Raw genomic sequence first — 17,505 nt, 5'->3', positions numbered from 1 at the left:
CGATTTTACACATCGATGCATCTGATACCTAAACTCTAATTAAGTCAATAGCTCCCTGATTAGCACATTAATAACAATAGGTCGTTCTTGTTAAATTCAATCTTTCGGCCTATTCTGCTACGTATAAGTTTCTTAGATTTTACTTTATTCTGATTAAGAGGACTGATAAGGTTGAAAGGAGGCTTTCAAACTAGACTCGACTGTGGTCTACCAATTTTTCTGTCAGCTCGGTCTGTGAAAACGCTACATCACAGACGAAGATGGGGCATTTGCTGCGTGATAATGACTATCATGCGCGTGTTACCTTATTTGTTAAACGAACTATAAAATTCGGACAGGGTGTTCAACAACAACTTTTCTCTTCTTTTAATAAATTGTGCAATTGAGAAACAACGTTACATAAGCCACGGTATAAGCGAAATAGTTCTCAACTATTTTTCTTTCCTTTTTGTGGTTTTCCTCACAGTTGAAAAGTTTTCTGGTTCAGCATTGGACATTGACGCTTCAGGTCCACATTCTTCATGCAAGGCACTTAAGATCAATACCACCTTGACCAGTTTACATTTGACTGGCAAAAGGATTAGTGATCATGATGTGCGTTCCCTCTCCGAGGATCTTAAAGTCAACAATACGTTGACTCTTCTGTTTTTGAGCGACAACAACATTGGTGAAAGTGGTGCGGCTCATCTCTCTGAAGCCCTAAGAGTGAATGGAACATTGACTTATCTGGATGTGAGTTCGAACAACATTGGTGATAGTGGTGCGGCTCATCTCTCTGAAGCCCTAAAAGTGAATGGAACATTGACTTCTCTGGATGTGAGAGGGAACAACATTGGCGATAGTGGTGCGGGTCATCTCTCTGAAGCCCTTAAAGTGAATGGAACATTGATTAATCTGAATGTGAATTGGAACAACATTGGTGATAGTGGGGCGGCTCATCTCTCTGAAGCTCTTACAGTGAATAGAACGTTGGCTTATCTGGATGTGGCTAGGACCAACATTGATGATAGTGGCGCGGCTCATCTCTCTGAAGCCCTAAAAGTGAATGGAGCATTGACTAAGCTGAATGTGAGAAACAACAGAATTGGTGATAGTGGTGCGGCTCATCTCTCTGAAGCTCTTACAGTGAATAGAACGTTGGCTTATCTGTATGTGAGTTGGAACAACATTGATGATAGTGGCGCGGCTCATCTCTCTGAAGCCCTTAAAGTGAATGGAACATTGACTAATCTGGATGTGACAAACAACAGAATTGGTGATAGTGGTGCGGCTCATCTCTCTGAAGCTCTTACAGTGAATAGAACGTTGGCTTATCTGTATGTGAGTTGGAACAACATTGATGATAGTGGCGCGGCTCATCTCTCTGAAGCCCTAAAAGTGAATGGAACATTGACTAATCTGAATGTGAGTTGGAACAACATTGGTGAAAGTGGTGCGGGTCATCTCTCTGAAGCCCTTAAAGTTAATGGAACATTGACTAATCTGGATGTGACAAACAACAGAATTGGTGATAGTGGTGCGGCTCATCTCTCTGAAGCTCTTACAGTGAATAGAACGTTGGTTGATCTGGATGTGAGTTGGAACAACATTGATGATAGTGGCGCGGCTCATCTCTCTGAAGCCCTAAAAGGGAATGGAACATTGACTAATATGAATTTGAGCGGGAACAACATTGGCGATAGTGGTGCGGGTCATCTCTCTGAAGCCCTTAAAGTGAATGGAACATTGACTAATCTGAATGTGAGTTGGAACAACATTGGCGATAGTGGTGCGGCTCATCTCTCTGAAGCTCTAAAAGTGAATAAAAGGTTGAGACTTCTTGATGTGGCAGACAACAAAATTGGCGATAGTGGTGCGGCTCATCTCTCTGAAGCTCTAAACGTAAATGGACCGTTGACTGCTCTGGACAGGGGAAAGGGCAGCATTGGTCATGCGTGTTATCTGATTGGGCTTACTGTCCAGCGCAAAGTTCGCGGTGGTTTCTCGAGAAAAGTATTCCCGAAAAATGAAGGAAGGTAAACTTATATGAAAAATACCCAAACAGTAAACAATTTAAGATCAAAGATTGCCAGTTATTCATCGGACGAAAGTTTTGAATTTGATGACTGCCTGTCAGTGTGGTGTTGCCCATTAGGCAATCACACTGTAGCAGATATCGTCGTTAGTCTAGCATTCTATCTATCATTCATGCCGCGGAAGTGTAACACCGGGAAAAACTTGTCAAAAACTAGTATTTTAATTTATCCGTCCCTTGTTGTGATGAAACGATTGAGCAGTTGCGAGCTGTGGTTCCCTCTCGTCTCTCACCGAGCAGAAAGAGAAGGGTACCTCTGTTCCCAGGGTAGAGTGAGGATAATCTCTGTTCCCAGGGTAGAGTGAGGATAATCTCGTAAGCTGTTTTCGACAAACTTTTAACAGATAGGGTCCCTTCCATTTTTGGGCGACTTGATTTACTATAAATTCACGGAAAGTTTTGAGTCTTCGGCGATGTATGCGACTCCCCTCGCATCATTCTTTATCTTCAAGTCGGTTTTTAGCAATTTGATATGTCATTTCGTTTTAGAAAGAGTAAACTCTGCAAGTTACAGCCACAAGTTTGAAAAAACCTTTCTTCAGCAACTTCAAAGCGCGTGATTCAGTTTTGGTGCAAAGGCTATCTGTACAACCTTGTACGTTCATTCATTGCTAGAGAATATTCATCGTTTGTTCGCGTTGTTGACTGGGTTAACGATGCTTTCTCACCAATGAAATCTCACTGTTCGCACTTCTGTTTGACTAAGTTTTACCAACCTTTTCCTGGAACAATGTTTAAACTCGGAACCTTTTGCTACCTTGCAAAGAACATGAAAGAAATGTTGTCAACAAAAACTGATTCCAATTTTACAGCCCCAAAGATGCCTCGAGACACCCTCCACTTAAGTTGTAAATAGGGTCACAAGTCACAAGTTCACTGTTTAAAAATAAAAGAAACTCAGCCAAATAGAGGAGAAAAAAAAAGAACGGCTTTTTATAGAGCGTTTTCACATGACGTCACGGCAGCCATATTGGTGCTCCGAAACGACGAAATGGCGGCCATGTTGTTCTACCAAACTAATCCTAAGGCCCCGTCCACACTACCCCAGGTAAATTTGAAGACGCAACAATCACTGGTCATTTTGGATTTGTGTTTGAAGAAAACTCGGCCAAGGAACTCAAATGATTATCGTTATGTCATCGTTTTCGAAAGGCTCCGTTTTCAAAGTCTCCGGTTTGATGAGTGTTTTTGAAAACCTCCGTTTTCGTGACGGATTCATGTGGACAGTAGGCCTAACCGGAGAAATAAAACTGCGTTTTCAAATTTCTTCGGCGTAGTGTGGACAAGGCCTAATGTGAACAGTTTCTTTTGTTCCAATAAATTTGCATGGCTACTGCCCAGGTAAACCTAAACGCTCTATAGAGCACAATTATATGATATTATTACAGAATCGATATCTTTTTCTCACGAATCCTTTAGAACTACATGGGAACCTCCCGAGTGGAGAAGAAGGGAAAATCTTGACGTGATTACTCTCGAAATGGAGGAAGGTATGTGCACTTTGTTGTTGTTGTTGTTGTTGTTGTTGGTTTTTTTTTTCAATTTCTGTGGTCGTCGTTCCTCCACATAAATGAAGCAAGGACGGTGAATCAAAGTGACGTCGTCCCACAAATTGCTTTTGCATCACAAAGCAACATACCATACCCATTAGACTACGAGTATTCCCTCTTTCCCTTAGCTTAGTCCGTTGAGCGTGACCGTAAATAAGCCTCGAGGAAAAAATTCCATGCGAAATTATTTCCCCCAGGATTGCTTTCGCGTTACGCACGACGGACTAAGCGAAAGAACGACCACTATTAGTCTAAATCGCCATAAAAACCCCACTGTCATAAAACCAGATAAATTTACCATCACAGGAACTCATCACGGCAATCGTATTGCGCTGAGAATTTCAAATCATAATCGGTTTTCTGCAATCTTTACATGCACTCGGCTTTTTTGGCGTGATCGTGGTAACGTTCCAACAGCCATTTGGAATCACATTTGGTACACCAAGAGTAGATAATGTATATCTTACGCGTGACATTACATTACAAGTGAAGTTTATTTCTACATTTTAGAGTAACTTTGCTTAAGTATATTTAGAACTAAAGGGAGTTTCCCTTACAAAGTCTATAGCGCGTTTGTTTAATGAATCAACAGTCACTATACCGGGCTTGCGCGGCCTAGCGCAAGTGCATAAATGGTCATAAGAACAAACACTCATATATAATCAGGAGCCATAATCGGGGACGGAGACCGTAAGCGCGCGCCATTTCAAGTATTGGGGTTGTCCCCATGATATGGGACAATAATTCTATTTTTAGAACAAATTGCGCCATCACCTGCGGCACACGCGCGTATATGCTGCGAGGATTTTTGCGGATGTCGCGCGGGGGAAATGGCGTCCGAAATTCCCGAAATGTTTCATGTTTTTGTCCCACAACTCAACGCGTTTACGTCTGTTGGAATTTTGCTTAAGTATTTTCGTCGTAAGCTGCTCCAGTTTGAGTGAAGTAAGACAGTGTCGAATTTAGGTATGTTCCGCTGTAAGCTTATATATATCGCTGACCAAGTTGTGTTCTGACTGATGCTTCTTTTACATGAGCTGTACATTACTCCACTTTAAATTTCACATATGTTGAAGATTAACAGCTTTTCCATTACACAGCAAAAAACTAGCTGGATATATTTAGATATAGCAGAGCTTCAGGACTTCATAGTTTCCTAGCTCCTCTTGCCACACTCTTGCGAGGAATTTGTCAGTCTATCGCGACCGAAAAGTAAAACAAAATAATTGCTAGTTTGAGTTTCGCTTGAATTGTAAGCAACGCTTGATGTTTCATCAAGGCTTAATAACTTTACGTCCGTAGATACTGCTCAGTTTTATTCGTGTAAAAATCCAGTAGATTCTCTGTTAGCCTGCGTAGCAAGCGTTTCTGTGGGGTTCGAAAGCAAAGAATTGTAGCGCGAAAAATGGAGCGAGTAAAAGAGGGGGGAGGGGGAGGGGAAGGAAGGAAGGAAACGCTTGCAGACAAACCCTGGATTTTGAAAACCGCCCACTTGGCCTTTCATGCCCGAGTGCGCACACTGAGATTTCGTGCTGTCATCGGCTGTCGTAAAATTAACCAATAAAATCTTCGGCCTTCCGTAGCGGAAGTGAACTTTGAACCAAAATAAACTTTAACTTGTCAAAATATTTCTGAAACAACGAACGCACGGTGGGAACGGAGAAATCTCGATGAATAAAATTTGGTAATTTATAATCAAGCTATATTTCCACTCAATCCGTCTAAAAGGAAGGCCTGCAAGGGTGAAGTTTTAGCACAAATCTACCAGAAAGTTAAAATGTGAGAAGTATTCAAGTCGCGTTAGTAATCCTTGTGCTCGCAAGATTCGAAATCTTGGATCACAGTATTCATTCGTCCAGGAATCGATACAAGGTAAAATTAGCAAGTCAGCTCCCACAAAGGCAACTCCAGTAAAGAAGCGTTTGCTGGAAACGCCAGATCCGCAAATCGGTTCGAGTGTTATCGCCTGTAGCAAAAACAAACAACGGAAAGTCTTCTCGGAAAAGTTTGGAATTTGGGCAGCAGAGGCTTCAAACATCTGAGAGGGAAAATAACGATTATCTTGACCAGTATCTGAATAAAGATAATCTTCCCCTTGGCCAGACGAATTCACTAGGTTTTCCCACGCAGTAGTGCGAATCTTCTGTCCCGTGGTTTATTATCTTGTCCTTGGCGCATGTGGCATTCAAGAAAGTGATGTTAAAATTAAAGGAACAACTGCAAATTGTGTCGCGCTTGCTTCTGCAATAATGTGCAGGCTTCGAAAAACCAAAGCGTCGGCATTGCACTACAGGATTTCTAACGTACTGTCGAAGCTGACGACTAAATCCTCGTTCAGTGAGAAAAGTTAAAGCGTTTTGTAAACAAGCTTCGAACGCGTCTTCCCCTTTTGTCTGGCACTCAAAGGTATTAAAATACCTTTGATCGACACATGTCAATAATATTGGGCTAGCCCAGCCAATCACGAGCCCCGTTCGCTGGCGAACGGAGGTTTTCAAAATCCAGGGGTTTGTCTGCAAGCGTTTCCTTCCTTCCCCTCTGCCACCCCCTTCTTTCTTTTTTTTGGTTCTCGCCCCATTTTCCGCGCAGACAAAACACCGAAAATCCCGTTCCTCGGTCTTTCTTTGCTTCCAAACCCCACGAAAACGCTTGCTACGCAGGCTAATTCTCTGTTGTCGATGAATGAGAGCGCCCGCCGATGCGTGTTTTGTACAGTCAGTAAACATGACAAATTGTACTTCCGCCGCACTTTCGTGTGAAAGCGTACATCGAACTCAAACAATAGCTCTATAGTTTTTAAATATGTTTAAGATTGATAAATGTTTGAGAACATATTAAAAGCTAAGCTGAAAATATGTGAATAAAGCAGAAACAATCAGCAAAGTTACGATGACGCTTTCTTTAATCAACTTGGAATAACGATTTCGATTTTGATGATCGAGTTATCAAAACTCCTTGTCTATTTTCATTTTCGCGGTGTAAAACTTCACTATGCTTATGTTGAAGAAACACACATGATGTTAGTAGCCTTTTTTGCATTCTTGAAATTTGTTGCAGCATCTCAGCACAAAAGATAACGAAAGAAATCTTTTTCAAGATTTGTTGACAATTGAAAACACCGACTCGGACTTGAAAGTGCACGAGCTGCATGCACTATGCAAATGAGCTAATTGTACGCGTCAGACTTTCCTTTCAAAAACTTTTGCAAACTCACCAAACAAGCAGAGACAATACGAAACCATCAAAACAGGTTTTGATTATGATTAAACATTGTCTGAGAAACTCACAAATTAACTCGATACCAGAGTAGAGAGTTTTCTTGCTATATTCTTAAGCATACGCGTAAGCTTACAACTAGCGTGAGCAGATCTTATTATTCATTCCCAGCGCGAGATTGAAGTCTTGTTTTCGACCCTGAAAACCCACCTTTTCCGTTAGCTTAGAGCATAAAACTACATATAAGCGCCCTGGTTCGTATTCCCTGCCTTATTCCCTGCCATCGCTGTGTAAAATACGCAAGAGAATCTCTCAACTCTCACCATTTGATCAGGCAACGTGACAACATCCACGCGAGAGCCCCTGACATGTGCGTGAATCCGCGCGGATATGTGACGTCAGGATGGCGCAATTTGTTCTAAAAATAGAAAAATTGTCCCATATCATAGGTGCGCGCGAATCCCGAGACTTACGGTCTCCGTCCCCGATTATGGCTCCTGATGTTTACCTGATAGTCGGTCAGTGGATTATGCTAGTAGCTGGTAGTCTAAAAAGAGTCCATCAGAAAACTAGAAATCCGATTACTGTCCCAGGCAATTTATTTTAATAAATTTACACCCTATAGTGCTGCCGCCGCTGGAGGATGGCACCACTATGTCATCCAACACTGATCTTTTGTCAAAGTTCGAACTGATCCAGGACAGGCGTAAGTTGTTCCTCGTATTTTCTTTCTTTATTTTGTTTATTTTTGCTTTTTCGTTGTCCCTTTGTCTTATGAAAGGTCACTCACCAACCGCATCAGTTTATATTACGCTCAATCAATAAAACTTGTTCAAGCCCCAACGGACTGATTTGTTGTGTGGCTTACATGAAGTGTGTAGCCACATTATGGGGCGATCGGATTTATGTATTTATTTGTTTGCCCACGAGAGTCGAGCGCCTGTCACGTGGTCTAGTGTAGTACGGTGCACTAGTCTGAATCAGCCAATTTGGTTGTGAGTGTGGTCTCTAGTTGTTTCCCCCGCTTTTAGTTTTAAAGGTAAGTCGTTTTTCATTGTGAGCTTGGTTTTGAGTTCATTTCTTTTACGTGTCGAAAATGTAGCTTCGTAATTAATTACAAATAGCGAAACCCGTTTGCAATTGTTTCACTTTCAGGTATTAATACAAGTCGACAAATCGAGACAAACAAGAGTTTATTTCCTCACGAAAGCTAGGACAGACTTGGCATGTGTCCAGTGCAGGTTCTACAGGAGCCATTATACTTTTGAAAGCCAATATTCATTGCTTTGAATCGTCAGACGTTTAAAATGTCTCCATCGGCGACCACAAATTCAAAGACAGTATCTCTTTGCTCAAATTAGATATTCAAAAGTAAAATAAATTACCAGATTAAAGTTGACTTGCATTTGTTTACTGTACTTAGAAATCATAATCACATTGTTCGAATAGTAAGCTTATTATATTTGGAGATTTACTCAGGTAATAATCGGGTAACGGAGGAAAATCGAGTTTTCCTGTATGTATCTTTGTGGGGACACTAATTTGCCCCGCCCCCCCCAAAAAAATTCGTCAGGGGCGAATGACGTCATCTCCATTTTCGTCCATGTGCTTTCTTTCGAGTGTTGTCAGTGCAATATTGTGGACTTTCGAGTATTGAGAAAGCTTACTGTAGACTGTAGTAGATGAGTTGTCCATTTAAAGTTTGAAGGAAGTGTTAATGGCATTTAAAAACCTTGCAGACATGTCTTCACGAAATGTGTACGACTTTTTGTGCGAACAGAAAGCTGTAGTTTGGCTGCGTGTTGTGTACCCTCTTCTCTTCAACCAAAACCAATGCTGCTTTTGAAATGTGTACTTTTCACTTCGTTGGCGTAGATTTCTGTGCGCAAAATATGTAACATAAACCCAGCGAAAGTGTTTACATTGAAAAAGAATTCAACTCGCACAGGATAGCTTTGGCACACCAGGGCAACCCTAAAACATGGAATCCGGAACCGGAACCGGAATCCGGAATCCAGAATCTGTAATCCGAAATCCAGATATTATGAATGACGATAGAAATAACTCACTTCAGCAATGTCTAATAAATAAATATAGGGAAAAATTATTTTGGTTTTTTTTCATTTTCTTTGCTTTACTTCAGCCACAAACTGTAATTGTTAAGAAATTATTGACTATTGTAGTTCTGAACAACCCTTACCTATACATCTGGCCCGGTTGTTCAATAGCTAGATAAAGCTATCCATTGGGTAAATCAAAAGGCCAAATTTACACCTCCTGTAAACTGCAGTTCACTTATTAAACAAAATGGCAATTACCAGCAAGCTTATTTTAGACGCTCTCAGGGTGCTTGGAATCAAATTACAATGCACGATATTTAGATTCTCATAATCATAGCCCTTGCTAGAAATAATCATTGCACGAATTTCAATAGATGGGAAATTTTTGTTTCAAAAAAGGATAAGTTTGAGGTCCTTTTTACTTGGCCTCTTACTTTTTACAGGTAAAAGCTATGCAAAGTAATTTTCGCGTATTTTAAGAACTTGTTTTCTTTGATTTATGGATTCCGGATTCCGGTTTCCAGTTTCTGGTTTCGGATTCCGTTCTCCGGTTTCCTAGTTTTAGGGTTGCCCGCACACCAACATGTCCTCCGTTTCATTGTTTCGGAAGTGAAAATGCTCAGCAGCTGTTTCCCCAGAAGCCAAGGCGGAAGATGTAAACCCAATTTATTTGAAAACACTCTCTGTAGGTATAGACGCTACAGAAATCGATGCCACAGTTTGAATGCACAGTTTTTAATCATGGTTCGCATAAGCGCGATAGTAAATAAGAGTAATTATGGGTGTGTGTGATGTAACGTGATGTCATGTGATGTAATGTGATTCAACTGAAAAATAAACAAGACAAAATACCTAAGTACAAAGATATAACTGCAAACTAAAAACGGAGAAAAATAAACTCACAAACTGTGACGAGTCCAGCAGGATAAATCTCTTGACAACAATAATTCGGAACCTCACAACAGTGGAATTCTACTCCGAAACGCGGTAGAAACCGGGGAAAAACTTACCGGCAGCCGCAAACAAGCACTGACAATATGCAATATGCATAATGATGGGTTAAGTACTAATGGTTGGTTACGTAATTCCCATAGGTAAGCGGCACGCAAAAACCTGGAATTTAAAATACTCAAAGAAAATTCTAGTTGCTACACTCTCATAGAGCTTTTCCAAACTTTTCAGTCTTGAAGATCTACATCCAGAATTCAAGAGGCTTTAGGTCATTTTAAAAGTTCAGATCTAGATTTGAAAAAGATTGTTGATAACGGGAAGCCGCAACGCCGTCTATAGACGTTTTTTCCTTGGGCGGTTTGTTTTCCATTACAGACCACGTGATATTCTCTAGAGCATTCTTTTATCCATCTTCAAATGATTTATTCATATGCACACGACTATTTGAAAACTTAAAAGGAAGAATTCTCAAGAGTATCATCACATGGTCTGCAACAAACCGCCCAGTCGAAAAAGGTCTATTTGTTGCCATTGTAGCAGCGATGTTTATCGAACCTTTTTGAAAAGTTTGTTTAATCTTCAGTAACTGTGTGAAGCAGCTATCCCGACCGAGCTAACACCATGAATAATCACCCGTTCATAGTTGAAATGGTGTGCCTCTGAAACTTTAAACAATTAACATCTCAGCTCTGGCTTCCCATGATTCCATTGTTTCTCGTTGGCCATTCGCTCGTAGAAGCACCAGTAGTGTAATTGCCAATTGTTGAAACGGTTTAGCGGAAAAACAAATATCATTCATCGATTGAGAGGAGTTTTTATTCAATTAAGGAAGTGCAAGTGATAAATAATGAAATCCCCTTTATTTGAACATATGTTTATACGAGTAGTGTAGGATGCTCAACAGGTCCCTTGCTAATCAGAGCGCAGAAAATTTTGAATCTACCGATTCGAGAGCCGTGTTTTGGACAAGTGCCCTCCTTATACGTCACAGGGCCTGAATGTAACTGGCTTCAATATTGTGATAAATAAATAAATCTTCTTTATTTAAAGATATGTTACGAGTAGTGTAGGCGCTCATGAGTGCCCTAACCAATCAGAGCGCAGGGTTTTTTCAACGGACCAAAGAACAAAGTCAAAGCAGAGACAACAAGGGAAAAGCCAAAGACTAATTTACCATTTTTCTTTTTTTTCAATGATTAATAGAAACAACACAGTGGACGTTTGGAAGTCAAGCCGGGCAGGTAATTATTCAATTGTTGCAATAACAGTAATAACATATCAATTTTTCTCAAAGTTTTAAAGGATTGCTGTGGAGAAACCCAAGGCATTAAAAGATTTTTCGAGTACCGTTTGTGTGTTTGCATTGTTGTTTCAAGAAGGGTTATCCTTGAAAAGCGAAAACGGGCAGGCAACAATCCCGATAGCTACTATGAGTGATGATAGTTTAATTTTCTGTTGCTTCTTTGAAGTTCACCAGGATAGCATGAATAGGGTTATTCATAGCTTTGGAACACCGTGAACTTCGATCAAACAATGGTGAACTACCACTACCCAAAATAACTATTGGCACCGTCGCGTATGTTTTTATGCTTCCGTTGAACAACTTCTCTCCAAACAGCTGTATAGCATTTGTTACAAAGAGACATGGACTTGTGAAGAAAAATATGTAAACAACACTTTATTTAGCAAACAAAATGCGTTTGAAAGGAGAATTCCTTTTGTTATCTAGACCAGTTGTTCTTTATCAGATGGACTCAAGCTCTTTATTGTTTTTTCATTTTATTTTGTTTTCCCATAAAATTTTGACCATTGTTATTGTTGTTTTAACTTAGAAAGAAGAAGTTTCTAAACATCAAATGAGGGAAACCATGATTCCTACTCGAACAGGTATTATAGTATAATCAAATACAACCACTGTAGCTGAAAAAAGACGTCACACGAACGTGTCTGATGTTTTCGCAATTTTTCAAGTATTTAGAAGTCTAATAGACAAGTGCGTTTTAAACTACAAATCGTCAAAGCACAACCCTTTTGTATCCAGCTGTAATGTGATGTTTCCTTGCTTGAAATAATGTAGCTCGTGACTAATATGAATTTACAACTTTTGCTTTAAGTGTCCCTATGATCAAATTCTCGATATCCGTTTTTTTACATTTTCGTACACAATAAGTCTTTCCTAGATATTTTGCTAAATTTCAATCTATTACGAACATTAGAACCACGTTTTTCGGACCTTTTTTCTGAGAATTTACGACCGCCATTAATTTTCCTTGTTCCAAGTCTTGGCTGAGAATAGGAGTAATTGACGTCATCTACTCAAAAATACCGCACGGGTTGAAATTAAAATAACAATTAGGGTAAAAAATTGCACAAAGAAAAGAGCCCAAGTTTTTGTTATTCTTTATGAGAATTGCTGTACTAATTATTATTATTATAATTTAACCCGTGTGGTATTTTTGAGTAAATGACGTCATTTACTCCAATTTTCAACCAAGCCTTGGAACAAGCACGAAGGATCACGTTCTCAAAGTTTGGAAAAACACGTACCACTATTTGACGGCGCCGGCTCATCGCAGCTGGTTTCTTCCGACACATGGTTAGCACGCATACGAAAGGCGAGGGAGAACCCGTAAACCTAATGTGACATATAATAATAGGATTTGACGCAGGGAAAATTTCTTCGCCTATGAAGAACGTCAGTTTGTGTTCCCGTCACTTAGAACCTATGAAGTAATATTCTGCATGACAGGAAGTTCCCCAACCGGAAGCTGCAGATGATGTCACATTTTATGTAAAATCATTTGACTGAACGGTTCAGCTTGATAAGATAAACTGAGATAAACGCCGGGATTCGAAATGTTCAAGTGAAATATTTCTCCTTCGCTTTCGTGCAAAGTCGAGGTTAGAAGATCAGTAATCCTGACAATATCATACTCTCGGCATCTTGTTGTGAAATGGAAGCAACATCCAACTTTGTGGATCCACTCTATTTTCAAGCTCCTATGAGCAATAGTCAAATAGCATTGACACGTCAGCTGCAAATAGCTCTCCAGCGGAAGCCTATGGCATCGTATCATTCAACGTTGCCAGGGCAATCGATTTCAAGAGGTCTTGGAGTGAAGGACAATATTACCTGTTAACGATTACTCAGTTTCTCCAGATGAAAAGGCTCTTGAATTCACTTCGTCCACCCTATACTAGTTAAACAAGTATTTGCAGCACATAGAGTCACAACTGTCCAGATCTGAAAGAATGGTGCTAACTGCGCCTATTAACAATCACGCAAATAATTTGAGGAAAGCTGTAACATAAATCATGTTCAGCCAGTCCAATTCACCCCAGTCCAAGTAGTAAGAGGGAATCAAAGTTATTATCATAAAGGCCATCATTGCCAAAGCACAGAAAAGAGAAGCAGATATTCGGATACTCCCACTTACCCTAAAAAGCTTCCCTACACAGTAATGCCCAGTCTACGTCTCTTAGCGAACGAATGCTTTTTCTGGTAATGACCTTGTTCCGTTTCAATGCGAAGGAGTTAGTTATTTATCACTTATTTTTAGTAACCCTAACGTTTCGAGCATGAGCCATTTGTCGCTTTGGTCTCACGAGTGAGTAACGCTCGAATTTTCCCGTCAACTTCAAACTGATAGATGGCTAAGTCAGTAATTAAATGTGATGTCCTGTTTGTATGTCGTTACATACATCTAACTCAGTAACCAATCGCGAGGGTTGTACTGGGAGAAAATTGGCCCGAGATCCTAAAAAAAAATGAGTGCCGATATTCTCCCAGTAGGGCCCCGAGAAGCTGTATTACACGACTGAAAATGTTTAGAAAAAATTCCACGATCACGAACTTGAAAAATATCGCAAACGTCTTTTTCGAAATAAAAAAACATCAAGCGCGTAATTCTCTAGCGCGGGCTAGACGTATACTCACGTTTGATAGTGCCTCGCCGCTCGGTCGGCGGTTCGGGAATACGGCGTTGATGTTGAAGGTGTTGCTACCACGAGAATTGTGATAGAATTATCTGAAAAAAAAATTATAACTCTGTTATCTGTCAACATGACACGAGCGTGGGACAAAGAAAAATTCTGAGTCCCCGACAGTTCTCGTAGTTCAGTAGATAGAGCGCCCGCCCGGTGTTCGGGGGGTCATGGGTTCGATTTCATGTTGATTAATTCACCTTCACATTTCATTACGGAGCTTAAAATTCACCATCTTGATTGACTTATCACTACTCACGATGACTTCGATAGTGTTGATCCTAGCAGTATGCAGGACACCTGTCATATATGAACTCAGTTAAATGACCTTGCTCTCCATGAGTTCTCGTAGCTCAGTAGATAGAGCGCCCGCCCGGTGTTCGGGAGGTCATGGGTTCGATTTCTGTCGGGAACTCAGAATTTTTCTTTGTCCCACGCTCGTGTCATGTTGATTAATTCACCTTCACATTTTATTACCGAGCTTAAAATTCACCATCTTTATTGACTTATCAACATGCATTTTTTTTGTCATTGCGCCGATTTATTTCAATGCTAAATTGTAAATTTAAGCTTAATAATTTCGGTTTCACATTAGAAAAGCCGCAGAGTGAAAGAATGCTACCTTTTGCACCCAAAGGTTTTACTATATTCCTGTCCAATTAGTCCCCGAGTGTGAATGCTACGAGGAATTAGTCCCTGCAACCAGTCCCCTGGTGTAAACTCTTCGAGGGACTTGTACCCTAGTGTGGCCTGACCTTTAGAGACAGCTTTCGGTCCGATACTTAAAGCATATTGCACCGGCAATGAAGTAATCTGATTGGTTGATTTTAGTTATTGGCCCTCTGAACTAACCTCGTCGTGGAGTAATAGGGGTTATTTTATGTCATTGTCTTTCAGGTAGATGTTGTTCACTGATGTGATAACAAAAGCCGCTTTAAATTCGACCAAGTGGAGCGTCACGTGAACGTTCCTCTACGAGATTGTAGTGAATATATATAAGTAAAAAAATGATCAGTTTATCCGAGTAGAATCAGTGAAAAATTCTGTTAAGGATAACATTCCAAGGTACATTCCAGAAACTGACAGTGATTACTAACCATAGCCTCTCAGTATGTATTGTAGAACCAAACAAAAAGTAAAGTGTTTGATGTGAAACGACACCCAGAAAAAACTGGGCTCCAATAGGGATTTTGTTCACAGGCTTACATAAGCGAGACCTTTGTGGAATTACCTTATGCTTACATTAGATTAGATAGAAGTTTGTGTCGAAGCCTGGATGCACTAAAACAAGGTGAAATGTTCTCACGTTTCAATATGGGTTTTGTATAATAAGTTTCAAATTTGTCGCCCGTTTATTGGCCAATTGTTGTGGAGGCGGATCCAGGGGAGGGGTTAAGGAGATTACAAACCCCCCTTTGAGAAGCATTTTTTTTTTTTTGTTATTTGTTCTACTCATCATAAAACTAATGGAATAAAATTGTTTTATACGTAGTTGTTTGACTTCGGTTCCACTAATTGCCTGATTGTCTCAGCGGGAAAAGATGATGAACCTTTCGTCATTGCATTATTTATAAGGAAACTACAGATATATCATGTCGTCACAAACGTTTTTCAAGTGCCAGGAATGATGGAAATGCTGTTTTAGATGGTAAAATCGGAAAAACATTTTCCCTCTAGAAGTTCTTGCCTGCGGCGTTTTCCATCCACGCCGATGGGGTCGAAGTTATTTAAGTGTACAACAACTCCCCCCCCCCCCCCCACCTCCATTCAGGATCCGTCCCCTGCACGAGGAAAGACCTGTCGCCGTACCGCCCTGATCTTAGACAAAACAAGCTCGTAGATAATAAAATATTAACGTGAAAACACCTGATGGGCTGAGAAAAATCTCATGCTAATTTGGGGACCCAAAATGTTGACAACGTTGGAAATTGTAAAAATATTTAAGCTAGTTAGGCTACCTCCCATGTAGAAACTAATCAATTTTTTAAACTTTGTATACTAACCCAGCATTAATTAGGCGCAGTTTAGATCTTCATTTAATAGTAGAGGTAATGCTGTAAACGGACGTTTCAAAAATTAAAGTTTAAGTACGTCGTACCCAATCTTAAAGAACAGGACAAATACCTTCATTATAAGGGATCATTCGGGTTGAGAGACTTAGTTTTTTTTTGTTTTGCTTTGTCTTGTCTGTTTGGTTTTCGTTTTCTATAAGGTTTTCGTATTCAAATTAGGCCCCCTGCCCAGTAAGAGGTCGTCACAATAACAGGTATAAACGTGAGCGAGAATGCTAGTTTATTTTGGTCTTATTTGCTTCTTAACCAGCGAATTCCTTTTAGTAATTGCCAGGTAATACATGAGTGAGAAACACATGTGCATATAATACAGTTTTCAAAGAAGATAAAAACCGGGTTCCATTAGTTAAGGAAAAGAACAATAAACAAGACAAGCGAGAAATTGAATACGAAGCGAGTACTGATGTAAACGAGAAAGCAATCTGCACGACTAACACAGGAGCTGATTTCGCTTCAATTCCTGCAAAATGAAAAGAGAAGAGTAGAACTGAATCTATCGATATTAAGAACTATACAGCTCTTCAATAAGAAAAGCCTAACCTAAGTAAAACACACAAGGACGTGAAAGGAACGCATAAGAATCGCCTCTTCTAACTGACTGTTTACGTCCTCGTGTGCATTTATCAGAACAAAGTACACCTGCGTTGCAGTTATAAGTACTAGTTTATGGAGACATTTAGCGTCCGAGGACTAAACGAACCCGCGATTTTTGTTCCTAAAGTTACTACGCAATGTAACGTACAGTCGAACCTCGATTATCCGGATTCGTTGGGACTAGACGAAATAGTCCGGATAATCGAGGGTCCGGATAATCGAAAATATGAATATTAATGAAGAACAAAACTGTTTAAATAAAGCAACATTTAATCGTGAAACAACACTTTCACAAATCGTTTGGAAAACAGTATGGTCTACTGTATATCTTGAACCAATCAACTCTGAGCTAATCAGAACTCATTCGTGTGGTCTTCATTAGTTACGACGCGTGCGAGTGCTGCTTTTGCTCTTAAAAGCAAAACAAACTCGCTTTTGACTGCCCTTTTTAATGCTATAGTTTAAAAAAAAGAATATTGCTGCGGATCTTGATCATGACTAATAAATATTCATGACAAAATTGGGACTAGAGAAAAAGTCCGGATAATCGAGGTACGGATAATCGTAGTTCGACTGTACTAACATGACGTCACCCTGGCACGACTGTTGTTCAAATAGTCCTATTAATTTTGACCAAAAATCAGAACATCTTGGAGTATTTCAACAAAGATTTGCTAGAAACGACAATCTGTTCCAGGGATTTCATTCACTTTAAAGTGACAGGAATCCTGGGAACATCTGCTGAACTACATGTACTAGTAAAGCTGTTAGCAGAGAAAAGGCGAGGAAAGGGCCAATGACATTGGGTGGTGGTTTCCAAGTCATCTGAAAAATTTCTGATTATCATGTGATTTCTCACATCACTGAAATGTCATGAAAATAGGCGAGCAGAATAAAGACAATCATCAACTAGGGAATGTCGTCTTGATACTGTTGATATAACACTAGATTCTCACCACTTACATTGATAGGAATCTGTTGTAACCTGTTAGAAGAATTCATAT

At 40.0% G+C, this 17,505-nt stretch overlaps 1 protein-coding gene across 1 annotated transcript in view; it reads left to right on the top strand.

Moving 5' to 3' along the window:
- LOC145500948 (uncharacterized) overlaps positions 1-11,738 on the top strand; it is a 36,753-nt gene extending 25,015 nt beyond the window's left edge. Inside the window, exons 10-13 of the mRNA XM_081480517.1 lie at positions 467-2,015; positions 3,494-3,564; positions 7,466-11,092; positions 11,684-11,738. Of these exons, the coding sequence (XP_081336643.1) occupies positions 467-2,015; positions 3,494-3,564; positions 7,466-7,665 (1,820 nt within the window). The 3' untranslated portion in view covers positions 7,666-11,092; positions 11,684-11,738. The remainder of the gene's footprint in view (positions 1-466; positions 2,016-3,493; positions 3,565-7,465; positions 11,093-11,683) is intronic.
- Positions 11,739-17,505: the final 5,767 nt, after the last annotated feature.

Source organism: Orbicella franksi, chromosome 10 (assembly GCF_964199315.1).
Source record: "Orbicella franksi chromosome 10, jaOrbFran1.1, whole genome shotgun sequence".
NCBI lineage: Eukaryota > Metazoa > Cnidaria > Anthozoa > Scleractinia > Merulinidae > Orbicella > Orbicella franksi.
Note: the sequence above shows the minus strand (reverse complement) of the source record. Positions and strands in the feature narration are given on the sequence as shown.